Consider the following 14,833-nt stretch of genomic DNA (forward strand, 5'->3'; position numbering starts at 1 on the left):
GATTTGGAGACTTTGTGACCCCAGGATGCTACCATTTGTTGTAATTCTGTAACAGTGAGCTTTGGAGATATTTTGATTTCTCTTACCATCCTCCTCACTGTGCGTGGTGGCAAAATAAACTTGGTTTTTTTGAACTTCTTAATTATTCCTCTCACAGTAGATATGGGCAGCTGCAGTTGAGTGGCAATCTTCTTGTAGCCTCTGCCTGACCTGTGAAGGTCGACGCACATCTGCCTCACTTGTATGCTGTGTTCCTTTGTCTTTCCCATGTTTAAGAGTGGATAAGAGAAATGGCCTCGGTGTAACGTCATATTTATACCCCAGGGAAACAGGAAGTGATGAATTACTAATTAAATGTTCCTACATACTCTGGTAAACTTTGTAAACTACTGTAGAAATGACAGAAATGCTTCAATTATATTTATTTCCTGGGAATTCTTAAGGGTGCCAATAATTGTGGAACAGGTGATTTAATGAAAAATAATTATTTTTTAGTCAGGGATTTTTTTATTTTCCTACAATTCATTTGAGTTGAAGGTTACATTTTCCTAAAATTTTCAGTGTGACAGTATTCTTCTGCAATAAACACTGAATTTATTTTAAGGCTTTTAACACATCTCAACCAGGGGTGCCAATAATTATGGAGGGCACTGTATATAAGTTTTTAATAGCCTGCAAGTTGGTGCAAATAAATAATTACCCAAGTGTCAAGACTTATGGACATCTTAAGAGTCACAACTTGCCCTATGCCCATACTGTATGTATGAGTATGTTAGAGTAAATTTTGTATAGAGTATGCATAGAGTAGTAGTAGTAGTATTGCATCTATGCTGCTCATTCACAGTACACTGATATTTATTGGTCTAACCATAGCAAAGTAAGATTTGCAGCTGCTAATTGATACTGAAGATGATCACTCCTGTTCAAAATGGCAGACACAGAGAAGATCCATCTTTTAATGTATGAAAGTCGAATTAAGGAATACTTGAATGTGGTAATGATGAAAGAGACAACATTTGCGAATGTGCAGCATAAATCCTGGATATGATACTAAATAACAACAGTCTCCCTTTAATTAACACCGCTGAGTTATTTCTATACTCTGATAATCATTTATCCTGCGATTTATCCTTCCTCCATTAAAAGTACTGTATGAATTCATTCAACAATGGAAGGTTTTAGGCATGACATGAGATAAACAGATAACCACTTCATATATTCACATATAACCACTTGTTTCTTTCAGTGGGTAAGTGATTTGATCAATCAATCAATTAATCAATCAATGAATCAATGAATGAATGAATGAATGAATGAATGAATGAATGAATGAATCAATGAATCAATGAATGAATGAATGAATCAATCAATCAATCAATCAATCAATCATTCAACCCTATTCAAATAACATGCCAACTTCCATGGGTGAAAAAATACCAAAGACACGCCACTGTGGTTCTCAGCCTGGGCGGAAAAAAATGTCACTGTGTCATGGTGCATAAAACTCGATATTTTTGGCAAGCTGCAATATTCAGTTTCTAGTGACTGGTGCTTCCAATATACTGCAGTACACGCAGTCTACACACACATTGCTATGGATGCTGGCTCTCATTACACTAAATTTACTCACTACAGTTTATTGAATTACAGTATAACTCGCTCAATAAAACTGGCCAGTCTTCTCAAAGTTTCAATAAAGGTTTAATAATAATAATAAGCATGTTCTGGATAATGGTGTGGATGAGATGCCTTACTGCCACTGTGAGGAGCTTTGTGGTACTGCAGATGAAAAGTAGGCTATGGTTTATTACTGAGCTGCCAGCACTAATCAAGACATAATGACCTGCGATGGCTCTTGCTGATTATAAAATATTTTTTTCGGTGTATAGCCAACTGTAAACTGTAGTTATTATAAACAGTTAGTAGTAAGCATAAGCAGTATACTAGACAAAACCTTGTCCATGGAATCACCTGATTTGTCTTCCTCATGAAAAAACACCCAGAAGAATAGACAGATGAGTGACGTTCATTATGTTGAACTGTTAAACTTTGTTTTTTCTTTTATTTCAGACATGTAAAATTGTTATCTTTCACCTGACATGTTGCGACGGTATAGCTTCCATCTTCATCAGAGCGTCACATGTCTATGTCCATACTGTCTTAAGTCCATGTATAAGTACTGTCTATGTCTATACTGTCTATGTCCTTACCTAGATTAGTCTATGTCTGTATGGGAAAGCAAGAAATGTAATTTCAAATTCTTTGTATGACCAGTGCATGTAAAGAAATTGAAAATAAAACCTACTTGACTTGACTTGACATGGATGTTGATGTGTGACATGCTTTAAAATCAACGGTCACACCTCCACAAGCATCAGCTGATTTTAAAGCACATCACACATCATTACATTACATTACATTGCATTTGGCAGACGCTTTATAACCAAAGCGACTTTCAAAAAAGACATCAACATCCATGCATCGTCTAACTCCCTTTGCCAATTGTTTGTAATTGGGTATCAAATAAGACAAGTGTATGTGAATGACAGCTGTTGTTTGACCACTGGCGTGGGAAAGGATCGTACACGTCTGACAGCCAAAGCTCACTGCTATGGGGTCCGTGGATGGATAGCGCAGATAGATCCAAGGTCATGGTCAAAGTTGCTAAAGCAAAGGTCTCTGCTGGTTGACTGAGTTGAACCATACAGCATGTACGTTGCATTTTACCTACAGTAAGTTGCCTGTGTGTTCTGCAGGATCACACGTGAGAAATTTTCAGGAATTCAGAAATTACAGAAAGGCTGCCCCACCCCACCCCCTAATTCTGTGTGTGTACTGGCAGGCAGCTGTCTGAGGGGGTGGGACATCATGAAAGGGGAGAGTCAACCAGTCAGGGGCGGTCAGTACTTAAGCGGAGTGAAGTGAGAGAAGAAAAGACATTGGGGTAGAGTGAGAGAGTGAGAGTGAGAGAGAGGGGAAAAAAAGTGAGACACCATATACAAATTCAACTGAGGACTCTTGGGAATGACCAGAGGCTTTTGAAAGAAACTACACAATCTCAGCAACAGCAACATAACTTGAATCTGATCTGAAAAAAAGAGGGAGTTGAATCAGAAGGACATGACAATGAAGGACCCCCATGGCAGCGTGGAGGAGGGCCTCACAGGGCCACCCCAGGAGGGGAAAGGGGCCATAGCTAGGCTCAGGAAGGAGATCATCCGCGTGGCCCTGGCAGAGACTCTCAGCACATTCGTTATGATGGTGAGAGGAGAGCATGCATTACTTTCGTAAGCGTTTAAGCAACGCTTGTGTTGTTTAATTGAAGTGCATCAATGGAAATGTCGAATATGTATTTCATGAACAACCTATTAATTGGAGCCAGATGACTATCAAAATGTTTGACTTGTAATAGGATAAGTGTACATGCATCGGGTCTCTGTATGTAACTTTTTTGTTTCGTTTTTTTGTGACCTACCTGAAAAAAATACTATGGGTAAATTGGGCCATTCAATTACATGCAAAAAAATGGCCCAATTTACCTGAATTCACCCCCTATATAATTTGTGAGATTTGATCTTGTGGTACGAAATGTTAAGGTCAGTGTCAGGCGGGGCCACAATATTATGCTTCTTATGTTTCACACTCTCAAGCCTCCCACGGCTGGCCAGAACCCCAAGGTTAAATTTGGTGGCCTCATGTCACCAGCCTTGGCTGTTACTTCAGCCACACCACAACTTTCCTGGCCGTAGTCACCTCCACACACCCACACAGAGCCAACCAATCACAACACACTGTGTTTCTGTGTAGATTTGTTAAGCTACATTTCAATTGAACGATATAGGAAAAGCAGAGTGTTGATTCATAGTGAAAGTAGCCACATGGTTGACCTGTGACCATGCACACGCAAGCAAACACACACACACACACACGGACACACACACACACACGGACACACACACACACACACACACACGGACACACACACACACACACACACACACACACACACACACACACACACACACACACACACACACACACACACACACACACACACACACACACACACACACACAGCGTAGACCTAATGCCTTTTACATGCAAACCACCTGCTACATAAATCCTATCCTTAGACTAATTATGGTGTCAACGAAAATCGGAGTGATGCACTAATAATAGGACTTAAGACCCAGAACATACATTCCTTTCCTCAAACAATGACCCTGTGTGTTCTCTCAATATGTTAAGATTTGGATTGTGTTAATTGCAACCTCCTTTGGGGAAATGTTAGTTTTCTGAAGTCTGCTATCATAGTTTTTTCTTTGTTGGTACCTCCAAAACAAAAAAAATAAGTGACAGGGATGTGTTTGACGTTGCGCTCTTTGCTGCTGCAGGTGTTTGGGTTGGGCTCGGTGGCTCAGGTGGTGACAGGGAGAGGGGCGTTCGGGGAGTACCTGAGCATCAACCTGGGCTTTGGGATTGGCGTGGCCATGGGAGTGCACGTAGCTGGCAAGGTTTCAGGTAAGCCTTATTAAAATATTCAATTTAATACAGATTCTACATTAGAAGCCGAGAGAGGGGTGGGGTGCAAAAGGGTCAGTTGTCCCAGGCCCACAGAGAAAGAGAGAGGAGGGGCCCAGAATAGGTTCCCCATTACATTGTATGTATTGAAAGGGGGGGCTTTTCAGATGATTTTGTCCTGGGCCAAGTCAAATCAGTCAGTGATCCTGTAGGCTACGTTATAAATATGGTTAAATATCATCAAGCTTCCACAACTTCCATGAGTAGTAGGTGTATGAGTGAAAGAGTCATTAGATAATGAAAACACAAGCTAAACAAACCCCTTTCTCTCTTCCGCATCCTGTAGGAGCCCATATGAATGCAGCGGTCTCCTTAACCATGTGTGTCTTTGGCCGTCTGAAGTGGACAATGCTTCCCTTGTATGTCATGGCTCAGTTTCTGGGATCGTTTCTGGCAGCTGGAGCCATCTATTCTCTCTACTATGGTATTTCCTATATTTCCTAGTAATCACACACAGAACAGTGCAAGACTCTTGCTAAAATTGTGTAGTTGCAAAAGATAGCTACAAACTTTGGTTTAAAAAAACTCAACATGTTCTTTCATCGAAATAGCTTTGGCTTATCACTTATGAACAGTCGCAATGGAAACAAAGAACTTAAAAGAAATCCCATCTATATGACCTTGAAGAATGTGGAGAGTGCAGAGGGCATACCTAGATTTCCACATGCCATACGCTGTGTTTCCATCTGTAGACGCCATTCATCACTACAGCGGTGGAAACCTGACGGTGTCGGGCCCAACAGCCACGGCTGGAATTTTCGCCACGTATCCTGCCCCCTACCTCTCAATCCAGGCCGGCTTCCTGGACCAGGTGAGTGGTCAAGCAGGTGTCCACCACGTCATTAACAACTTTCACACTTTCACATGACTCGTTAAAGGACAAGTGTTAGTTGGGTCAAGGGAACTCGCTTTTCAAGATAAACAGGAGGACCTTTTTTCTGTGACTGTCACAGCAATTAGACAACACATACCGAGAAGTAGATGAAAGACCTCATATTAATTTATTTTTTATTTATTCAAGCCTTCATCATCACTGTTCAACATCATGATATCATCACATATAAATGTGATGATAGTGTGATCAATCACACTAGAATATACAGTATGTCAAAGGTATTGATGAATCCATATTAAATCCAAACCAACCCACCTATTATTTTCCCTTTTCTCTCTCTTAAGTCACAGAAATAGGAAATAAGGTCGTAGAAAGACAGACATGACTTAAGTGAGATGAATCACAGTAAAAAGAGAGCATACAGAATAGATGTATTGATGTAGTATCTTTCTCACATATACGTACATGTGTCTAAATCCACTCACTTCCCTTCTCCTTGCATGCCTCTCTTGTCTCTCTCCCTCCTAGGTGGCGGGCACGGCTATGCTTCTCCTCTGCCTGATGGCCTTGTCAGACCAGAGGAACCAGCCTGCCCCGGTTGGCAGTGAGCCCCTGGCAGCCGGACTCTTGGTGATGCTGATCGGTGTCTCTCTGGGTAGCAACAGCGGCTATGCCATCAACCCCACCCGAGACCTGGCACCTCGAGTCTTCAGTTTCATTGCTGGATGGGGACCTGAAGTGTTCACGTAAGGAGTCTATAATACAATTGAAAGAGAAAAAGTCTGGATTATTGGTCAGTGCTTATTGGAAGTGTATACAGATATGATAATCATCAATGAATAAAGATTTTGGGTGCACTTCAGTGGGAGCTAGAGAGCAGACTTTATAAAACCCTGGAGAACCAGCAGTCTTGAATGAATTTAGTAGAGCTCACAAAAGATAAAATGTGGCTAAGGTATTGAGCTGTGTATACAGAGGGGGTTTAAGGGAAATGTAGGCTCTCATGGAGGCCGAATGGGACATGAAGGAGGATGTGTATACGGAACTTACTGGTCTTATGGAAGAGTATCTGGTTAAGAATAAGAAAGAGGCACTGACTGGGGACTTCTGCCTATTACATCGGTGAAACAAACCTCGGACATGAAATATTCCTTGTTTATACGTATAGAGGGAATTTATACGTATAGAGGAAATTCCACCAGGAAAGGATTATCTTGCATACATGGTCAGATACATAACAAAAGCCAATGAACACAGATGATCACTGGAAAATGATACCCAACTGTGTTATTGTTACCATCATTCTAGGAATTTAACAGTGAGGAGTTCACCTTTGGACAAAAGATACCCAACTGTGTTGTTTCCATCATTCTAGGAATTTAACAGTGAGGAGCTCACCTTTGACCTCTTCTCCGTTTGTCTCCTATAGGGCAGGCAACAGCTGGTGGTGGATTCCAGTTGTGGCCCCTCTGGTCGGGGGCATTTTTGGGGCCTTGATCTACAGGGTGTTTGTGGAGATGCACCACCCCTCTCTCCGCAACCGAGCCCAGGCCTACTAGAGCGAGGGCGAGCCTCTGGATAAGATTCACAAGGCAGGTCACCCAGAAGTATGTGTGTAAAACAGCTGCTGGATAAAACTGAAGACAAGCTGGCAGTTATGCTGGGACCAAACAGTGGTTGTGGAAACCACAATGGGGATGAAATGCTGGACTTGAAGGAGCCACAGTGATGCTGATGCCTGTTGTGTGTGTCGCCCTTCATTGTGCAGTGGCTCCCCCTACAGGTCAAAAACTGCAAAAGCTACAGTGTCATTTCCTCCAGTGATGGCAGATGGATAGACTAAACAGTATTAAGTAAAGGATTACTCCATCTTATAAACAGACAGTGTACAAGAGGGGGGAAATGGGCCAAAGGAGAACATGCATATTGGCCATACTGATCCAGGCTAATGGAGAAAACACAGAGAAGAGAAACAGCCAGCGATACAACATCATAAAGGACTGGAATTGGAAGGGCTGATGGAGTCAAATAACTCACTTGCCCTCACTGTCCTGGAATGCAAGACTAGACATTTATCTAATCCAGTGGTTCTCAAACCTTTCCCATCATTCCCCCCTTCGGAGGGTCTGAATGCTTCCGAGCCCCCCCCCCAAGCAACAGCAGTACTCGCGACTGATTTTATGAATCAAAGGAAAGGTGACTGGTGAGAAAGAGGGACGTGTGTCATTTCCTATGCTATTCAAATTCATGACAATCTATGATATAATGTTGGTGAGGGCTTAAAATGTATTGCTTATTGGAGAGACAGGAAATAATTTCCTTGGGGGGAAAAAACCCAAAATCAGATGTCACACGCCCCCCCCGTGTTGCATCCGCGCCCCACTTTGAGAAACACTAATCTTTGAATAGGTAAAGTAAGGAAATGCCTCACACAATATATTGCATGTAGAGTAGTAGAACAAATGTGTAATAATGAGCAAAGGTGTAACAGAATTAGAAATGCACCGGATCCTGATTTTTAGGACCCTGACGGATACCGGATCCACTTCTTAAGATCCTGCCGGATCCGGAACCGGATACCGGATCCTACGAAAGGGTTGAAACACATAGCCTACTCGCACACGTGGGCCCTTTTTAATTACGTTGGCTCAAACTTTTTTTTAGAGTCATTGGCTTACTGCCACACTGCCTGCAACAGCCACTTCCAAAGGGCTTTCACCCCATGCAGTGATTGGGGTTGTGAAAGACTGACTGAAAAGCCTAGGCTACGTAAAAACTAGAGATGCACCAGATCCTGATTTTTAGGTAACTGCCGGATACCGGATCCACTGCTTAAGATCCTGCCGGACCCGGATCCTGTGAAAAACCCTATTATCCTGCCGGATCCGGAACCAGAACCGGATCCGGTGCATCTCTGAACAGAATGCCTACTAAAACAATGCCTTGTAGAAAGTGAAAAATCTGATGCACCAACAACCACAATACCCACAATATTCATGTATCCCCACAACATTAGTAGCACTGTAGTATTAGTACTGTAGTGTAGCAGTGCTGTACAAGCTCAAAAAGATGAGCAACACATGAAACACACAGAATTGAAATTTCCCCACCCCAATCATGAAGCAAGAATTGCACTTCATACATATCGATAATACATCCTGATAATTTTTAATAAATACATAATAACCGGCATACAACATAAAATGTGTAGGAACAAACATATTTGTGCTCACAGCTTATGAGAAGCAAGCAACATGGAGCAATTAGGTACTGATAAAACGCTTATTTGTTTGGTTATGTCTGTGTCTACAAACGCACACAGGAATCTCTTAAAGACTCCAACACAAACATGACTGTAAGTCATTATGTATCAGATACTAAGCTGCGTTTTTAAACTGAAACCCTTGAACGTCCAGTCACTTAGCCAGTCGGTCATTTTTTTAAAAATACATTCCATTCTTTGCATGTTCAAACAGCTTAAATGTCATGTGCAGCCCCTTATCCCGCGTGCATGCTCTGATCATCGCTTTGCACTGTGCCTGCCTGACCCCGTGTGGCCTTTGGACAACCCCCCAGGTCCGCTGGAGGAGGTCTGGGCAGGGGTCTTCTTCTTGGGCGCGGGCTGCTTGGCCTTCCCCTTGAAGGCTTTGGAGGGGTCTAGCTTGTTGAGGAGGGGCTCCCCTGCAGAGTCCAGGTGGGGGTCGCAATGGAAGGTGAGGGGCTGGTAGAGGGCAGCCCATTGCTGAGGGGAAGGAGAGGACACAGACACAGTCATTCCATTGTACTAGATTATATTACATTACACCAGGGGTGGGGAACCTATGCCTCGAGGGCCGTTTGCGGGAAAATGCTGGTTTGTGTTCATAGTACGGCTCTCGGAGGATTTTTACGGCGCTCGGATGAATTTGAAGTGGCCCTTCAAATGAAAAAGGTTCCCCACCCCTGCATTACACTTAGCTCACACTAAAAAGGGAAAGGGAGACAGTGTGAGCCACAAGAGCGCTGTAAAATGCAGACAAAGTGGTTATTATTTGTAACAGTGATTGATAAATGTGTGAAACCTTTGTTTGGGTGTCGACATTCTGTGAGAAGATGTAGGGTTTGGGGTGAGGGAGACCGTGAGAACATGTACATGCACTTAGAGAAATCTGAAACACTGTCTTAGTCAAACTAATGTCTTAGTCAAAACTTAGTCAAGCTAAAACTGAAGTTTCAGAAATTGGACTATTCATACCACAAGAGAGCTGTAAAAAGATGACAGTTGGTAACTGCTAGTTACAGTGACTGATAAATGAGTAAAATCTTTGTTTGGGCTTGGAAATTCTGTACAGGAGATGAAGTGGAGTTTGGGCTATGCATGCACTATGTGAAATGAAGCACCCCCCGCAGATTTTTAAAGATGTCATGTGTTATTATAATTGTATTCTTGTATTTGTTATTATTTTAATAAACTGTATAACCTAAACTGTATAAATGAAAAAGACAATGTCCACATTGTTTTGCACATTTGCACAATTTCTATGGAAAAAAAAGAGATCTCTAATCAAATCACTTTACTTGTCTGAATTTGAACAACACACAACAAAACATTACTGCCACAGAACAACTTTTGTCACAAAACATTGTGACCTGCTCAACATGGTCTGGTCTGGACATGGTCAACTTCTCACCTTGGCCTGTGGGCTTGGTCCATAGGGGGTGAAGTTGTACTGCCACTCTGGCAGGCCCAGGTGCGTGACCATGAGGCGGTAGTATGCGGTGAAGGAGGGGCTCAAGAAGTGCCAGTAGAGGGAGCGATCCAGAAACCACACGTCACACTCCTGGGCTACCTCACCTACACAGCAAACAGGCAAACAAATGAACGACAACAACAACAACAACAACAACAACAGCAACAAAAATCAACAAACAAAAATCATCCAATACACCCTAGCCATTGCTCAAATGGTTAGGGTTATGCCAGGGACTCGGGTTTGATTCCAGCCCAAGGTCATTTCCCGATCTTCCCCCATCTCTCTCTCCCACTTGCTTCCTGTCATCATCTCACAGTGACAAATCTCTCACCTATCAAATAAAGACATAAAGCCCCTAAAATATGTATATTAAAAAACATTAAATAATAGAGACAAAACAATTATTCAACATGTGAAAATCTTATCATGAAAAGTGAATAGTGTCAAGTCAGCCTGATCTCCAAAAATTCCGTGCTCCTGGACACGGATGTTAAGGACACGAAATCCGTGTCCAGGAGCACGGATTTTGCCAAAATTCCGTGCTCCTGGACACGGAATTGTTTTCCGTGCTCCTGGACACGGAATTGTTTTCAGTGATGGGCACACGGAAGTGCTTTCTATAGGCTATTACCACAGCACTATGTTAACTGGATCATTAGAAAATAGATACCAAATGCTAATCCTAAACAAAATAATGCTACAGCAATTTAAGTTTTGCCCTGACCAAAACATTCCCTAACCTTAACCTGTCATTACAGACATATTTTTGAGAAATACCTTTTCCAGTTGGTTGCTAGGCTATCAAAGTCATGGTAATGAATGCAAGAACACTAGCTGTGCCCAGACCAAAACAATTTCTAACCCTAACCTGTCAGTAAGAAATGTTTTTTTGAGACAAAATATTTGAAATTAGAAAAATCTTGACAAAACACAAGACTGTGGAAACATAGAGCTGTGGGAGTATAGAGCAATTCTGTTTGTCCATCACGGAAAATAATTCCGTGTCCAGGAGCACGGAATTTTGGCAAAATCCGTGCTCCTGGACACGGATTTTGTGTCCTTAACATCCGTTTCCAGGAGCACGGATTTTTTGGAGATCATGTTGCGTGTCAAGTAGACTGTGCGTGATCTGAGATCAGTACTTCTTAACACTGTGATACAGTAGATTATTGAAGATGGGACTGAAGCTGAACTTATACCTTCTGTGCAGTTGTTGTAGACCAAGCACACCTTCCCGTTCCCCGCACATGGATCGAGCTCAAAGATGCGACTGCGATCGTCAAAGTGCGGCTTCTCTCTTCCATTCTCAGCATCTGAAAAGGACAATGACATTCCAGTGTAATAATAAGTGCAACAAACTTAATATGAGCAGCTCTGCTGTTGAGAAAAAAAACCTCTACTCCAGCAGTTATACTTCTGTTATTCACTAATATGCATTACAGCAGTGCAGTATTAACTGTCTATACTGACCACTGAAATCCTAAACCCTAAACCCAAGTAAAAAAGCAATTAAACCACTCACGTTTTCATCAGTATTTTAAATTGTTTGCATTCTATACGAATAAGAAAACAGCACATCATACATAGAAAAATTGGGTTAAAAAAATGAGAACATTTGGAGTGTGAATTAAGATGTTGTAAGATGTACAGCACAATACTCTGATGTATGTACACTGTTTCCTCTAAACTATTTGTTAGTCTCTTCTGTTAACATTAAGCTGCATTGTTGACAATTATCTGCTCCAATAGTGTACCTTCCGTCTCTCCATCAGAGTCCAGATCAGCAATAGTAGGCGTGTTGGGGAGGGAGAAGACTGTGGACTGGCCAAGATGGCGCAGCTTGAGTATACTGTTGATCACCATGCATCCCACTGATACATACTCATCTGTGACATAGTGGAGAAATCGACATTGGAATAATTTCAAAACAATTAAATCACCAATCACCATTTTTAAAAAGTACCACACTGATAGTCAAAAGTGGGAGATTGACCTTATTACTGAGAGATAGGCATGAACCAAAGTAAAGCTAAGCTAGTAAAGGCAGACACTCCAAGAAACAGGTGTGAGAGTATTAACAGTATAGGTCCACAATCACACTACAATGCAAAGCTTATTTGCTATACAAGCAGGGATGAAGGTAAACCAGTGCGCACAGGTGCATAGCACCGGTATAAAATTTACAGCTGGTGCGCAGAACCGAAAAGACCATTGGGTTAATGCTGGCCAAAAAACAACTTGTGGAAGAAAAGTAATGACCACACTTTGCCATTTGAAATACGTGAGCTATGAAGAGCATCGGTAAAACATGAAAAGAACTTTTATCCCTGTATACATGTTAAGACAATGATATATTATCTTATAGAAACAAATTAATGTAGGTTATAGTCAAATCAATAGCCAGAATGCTAGGTAGTCAAAATAAAGCCAAACAAGCCTTCTTAAACTAGCCTGAGTATCATCCTCCGTAGTGACCGCGCTAGCTCAATACTTTCGCTTGCTGACCACGGAGTCTGACCCTGCAGCCACCCCCGGCAGTTGGAAATTATCTCACTTAATGAGGGAATTAGCCTTTCGCAAAACCCCTCCCACAAACGGCCGCCAACCAATCTGAGCTCAGCAACGGTAACTAAGGAGTGTAGAACTTGTCGAGGTCCGACACCATCTGAAGATTAATTAGGACCTCATTTTTTCACTTTCCCGAAGCAAAAACCTCAAGCGGACTGATAACAGGGATGGATTAAGCCATGTGAAGGCTATTAGCTCCAGGTGATCATATTTAAAATTAGCAGGCTAACTGTGCAATCGTCTTGTTTGCTAATATAGCCCCCTTCCCCCTTGCATTTAGCTGGCAGAAAACGTACCCTAAACAAATAATCAATGCATCGCTCAGACTTAAGGACAATATTATATGATATTATAGTATTGGATCCACGGCATTATGATTCAAATTTTATTGGGAAACTACTAGTTGCGTTGTTTAATATGCGCCAAATGCACAGCCCACGGAGCAGCCCCCACCCTCTCTCAAAAAAGTAACACTGAAATGGGGCTGCGCTTGTTCCAACCTTGTTATGAAGATATTAACTGTCAACTAAAACCATTAAAGTGAACAGAAGAGAAACGCCCAGTGTGACTGCCCAAGAGCTGCGCAGTGTCAGTGCCGAAAACCCTTCAAAGGTCTTGGCGGACGGCAATGTCCCAGTTTACACCAAGCACTATCAAATGCCCTGGTTACAGACATCACATCGCCATCATCAAGTTGTTGTATTTCAGTTGAATATGTAAGAGGGCTTGGGGAGGGGCTTAGACTATCAGCGAGCCTATTGGCTGTTCATATACTGAACGAATATCTGAATTCCAACTGCCAGGGGTGGCTGCAGGGTCAGACTCCGTGGTCAGCAAGCGAAAGTATTGAGCTAGCGCGGTCACTACGGAGGATGATACTCAGGCTATTCTTAAACAGAAGATAAGTAAATACTATGAGTTATATTCCAGAAACTTCTCTGAAGTAGGGTATGGGGGAAGCACCAGTGGGCTTGGTGCATGACAAGGGAAACAGGCAATACCAGCAGGCAATACACTCTGTCCTCTCCAACTCCAGGCTATGATTTCACAACATGGAATAAGTTGTAAGAATACATTCATAGACATCTGTGCTGTGTTACCATATGGACTGTACCCTAGTTCTCACCATTGGGAAAAGACACTGACATTGGGAAAGGAGATGGGTAAAAGACTGATGCCCCCCTGCACTCTACAATAAAACAAGTGGAGCACATACAGTACAGTTCATGGCTGGTTCAAAGATAGATAGGTCTGCACTGGATTCAGAAACACAGGGTGAGGGAAAGTACGAGAACACTTACTTTCAAGTTTAGAGCTCCAGTTCAAAGTGAAGCCATCTGTGGTTAGGTAAAAATCTCTGAGGTCCTCAGGAAGGGTACATGCATTTTTCTGATGGATAGAAGAAGGTAATGGTTATGTTTAATGTGAAGAACACTGAAAATCAAAATCTTCTGGAACACTCACATGACAGTGATTCATTCATGATTACTACTACAACTCCAACAACACCGTTTTGCGGTGTGTACCTGTTCCCAAGACAGTAAACACCGCTTCTCTGCAGGCTCCCTTTCAGCAAAACGTACGTCAATTACTCCAGGAAGACTCTCTGTAAGGACGCACACAAACATGACACGTTCAGACATCACATTCATCTGCAGGCTTAGATAAGGTGGATCTGTACGGTAAACTGTTCACTTAAGGGTATTCGATGTTTCAAACCTTGCTAGTCTCAGTCATTAGCTTGGCATCTCCTGTATGCTATGCAGCATCCTAGCTTAGCATGTCTGAGAAGCAACCTGTCATGATTTCCAGCAAGCATCTTACCAAGCACTCTAGTAACACCAAGCGTCAGCCGTTCAATGAAGACTTTATGCGTCTTTTCATCTTTTGGCTCCTCCATTCCTCTCACAAAACGTGCATTACACGATGAAATATCAACATCAACAGATTCCAAACGAGGACATTTCATTCATTTTGACATGAGCACTGGCTGGCTGGACTGCACTGCCTGCAGCATCAGAAGTAACCAGGAAAGACAACATTTGCGTCTATTGGGAGTTGTAGGTTTTATAAATTCCGCAAACTACATCTTTAGGTTAGGGACGGCATTGGCTAA

General features: G+C 42.2%; 2 protein-coding genes across 2 annotated transcripts; one reads left to right on the forward strand and one right to left on the reverse strand.

Moving 5' to 3' along the window:
• The first annotated feature begins 2,950 nt into the window (after nt 1–2,950).
• Nucleotides 2,951–8,458, forward strand: aqp7 (aquaporin 7). Its single transcript, XM_063210949.1, has 6 exons — nt 2,951–3,261; nt 4,395–4,521; nt 4,868–5,005; nt 5,274–5,392; nt 5,945–6,162; nt 6,846–8,458. Exons 1-6 carry the CDS (start codon nt 3,121–3,123, stop codon nt 6,973–6,975), a joined length of 873 nt encoding a protein of 290 aa, XP_063067019.1. The 5' UTR covers nt 2,951–3,120; the 3' UTR covers nt 6,976–8,458.
• A 105-nt stretch (nt 8,459–8,563) lies between these two features.
• Nucleotides 8,564–14,750, reverse strand: tpgs2 (tubulin polyglutamylase complex subunit 2). Its single transcript, XM_063210948.1, has 7 exons — nt 14,542–14,750; nt 14,244–14,323; nt 14,019–14,106; nt 11,904–12,035; nt 11,349–11,462; nt 10,087–10,250; nt 8,564–9,158 (listed from the first exon to the last, which is right to left on the reverse strand). Exons 1-7 carry the CDS (start codon nt 14,684–14,686, stop codon nt 8,937–8,939), a joined length of 945 nt encoding a protein of 314 aa, XP_063067018.1. The 5' UTR covers nt 14,687–14,750; the 3' UTR covers nt 8,564–8,936.
• Between the last annotated feature and the right edge of the window lie 83 nt (nt 14,751–14,833).

The sequence above is a fragment of the Engraulis encrasicolus genome, chromosome 11 (genome assembly GCF_034702125.1).
Source record: "Engraulis encrasicolus isolate BLACKSEA-1 chromosome 11, IST_EnEncr_1.0, whole genome shotgun sequence".
Lineage (NCBI taxonomy): Eukaryota > Metazoa > Chordata > Actinopteri > Clupeiformes > Engraulidae > Engraulis > Engraulis encrasicolus.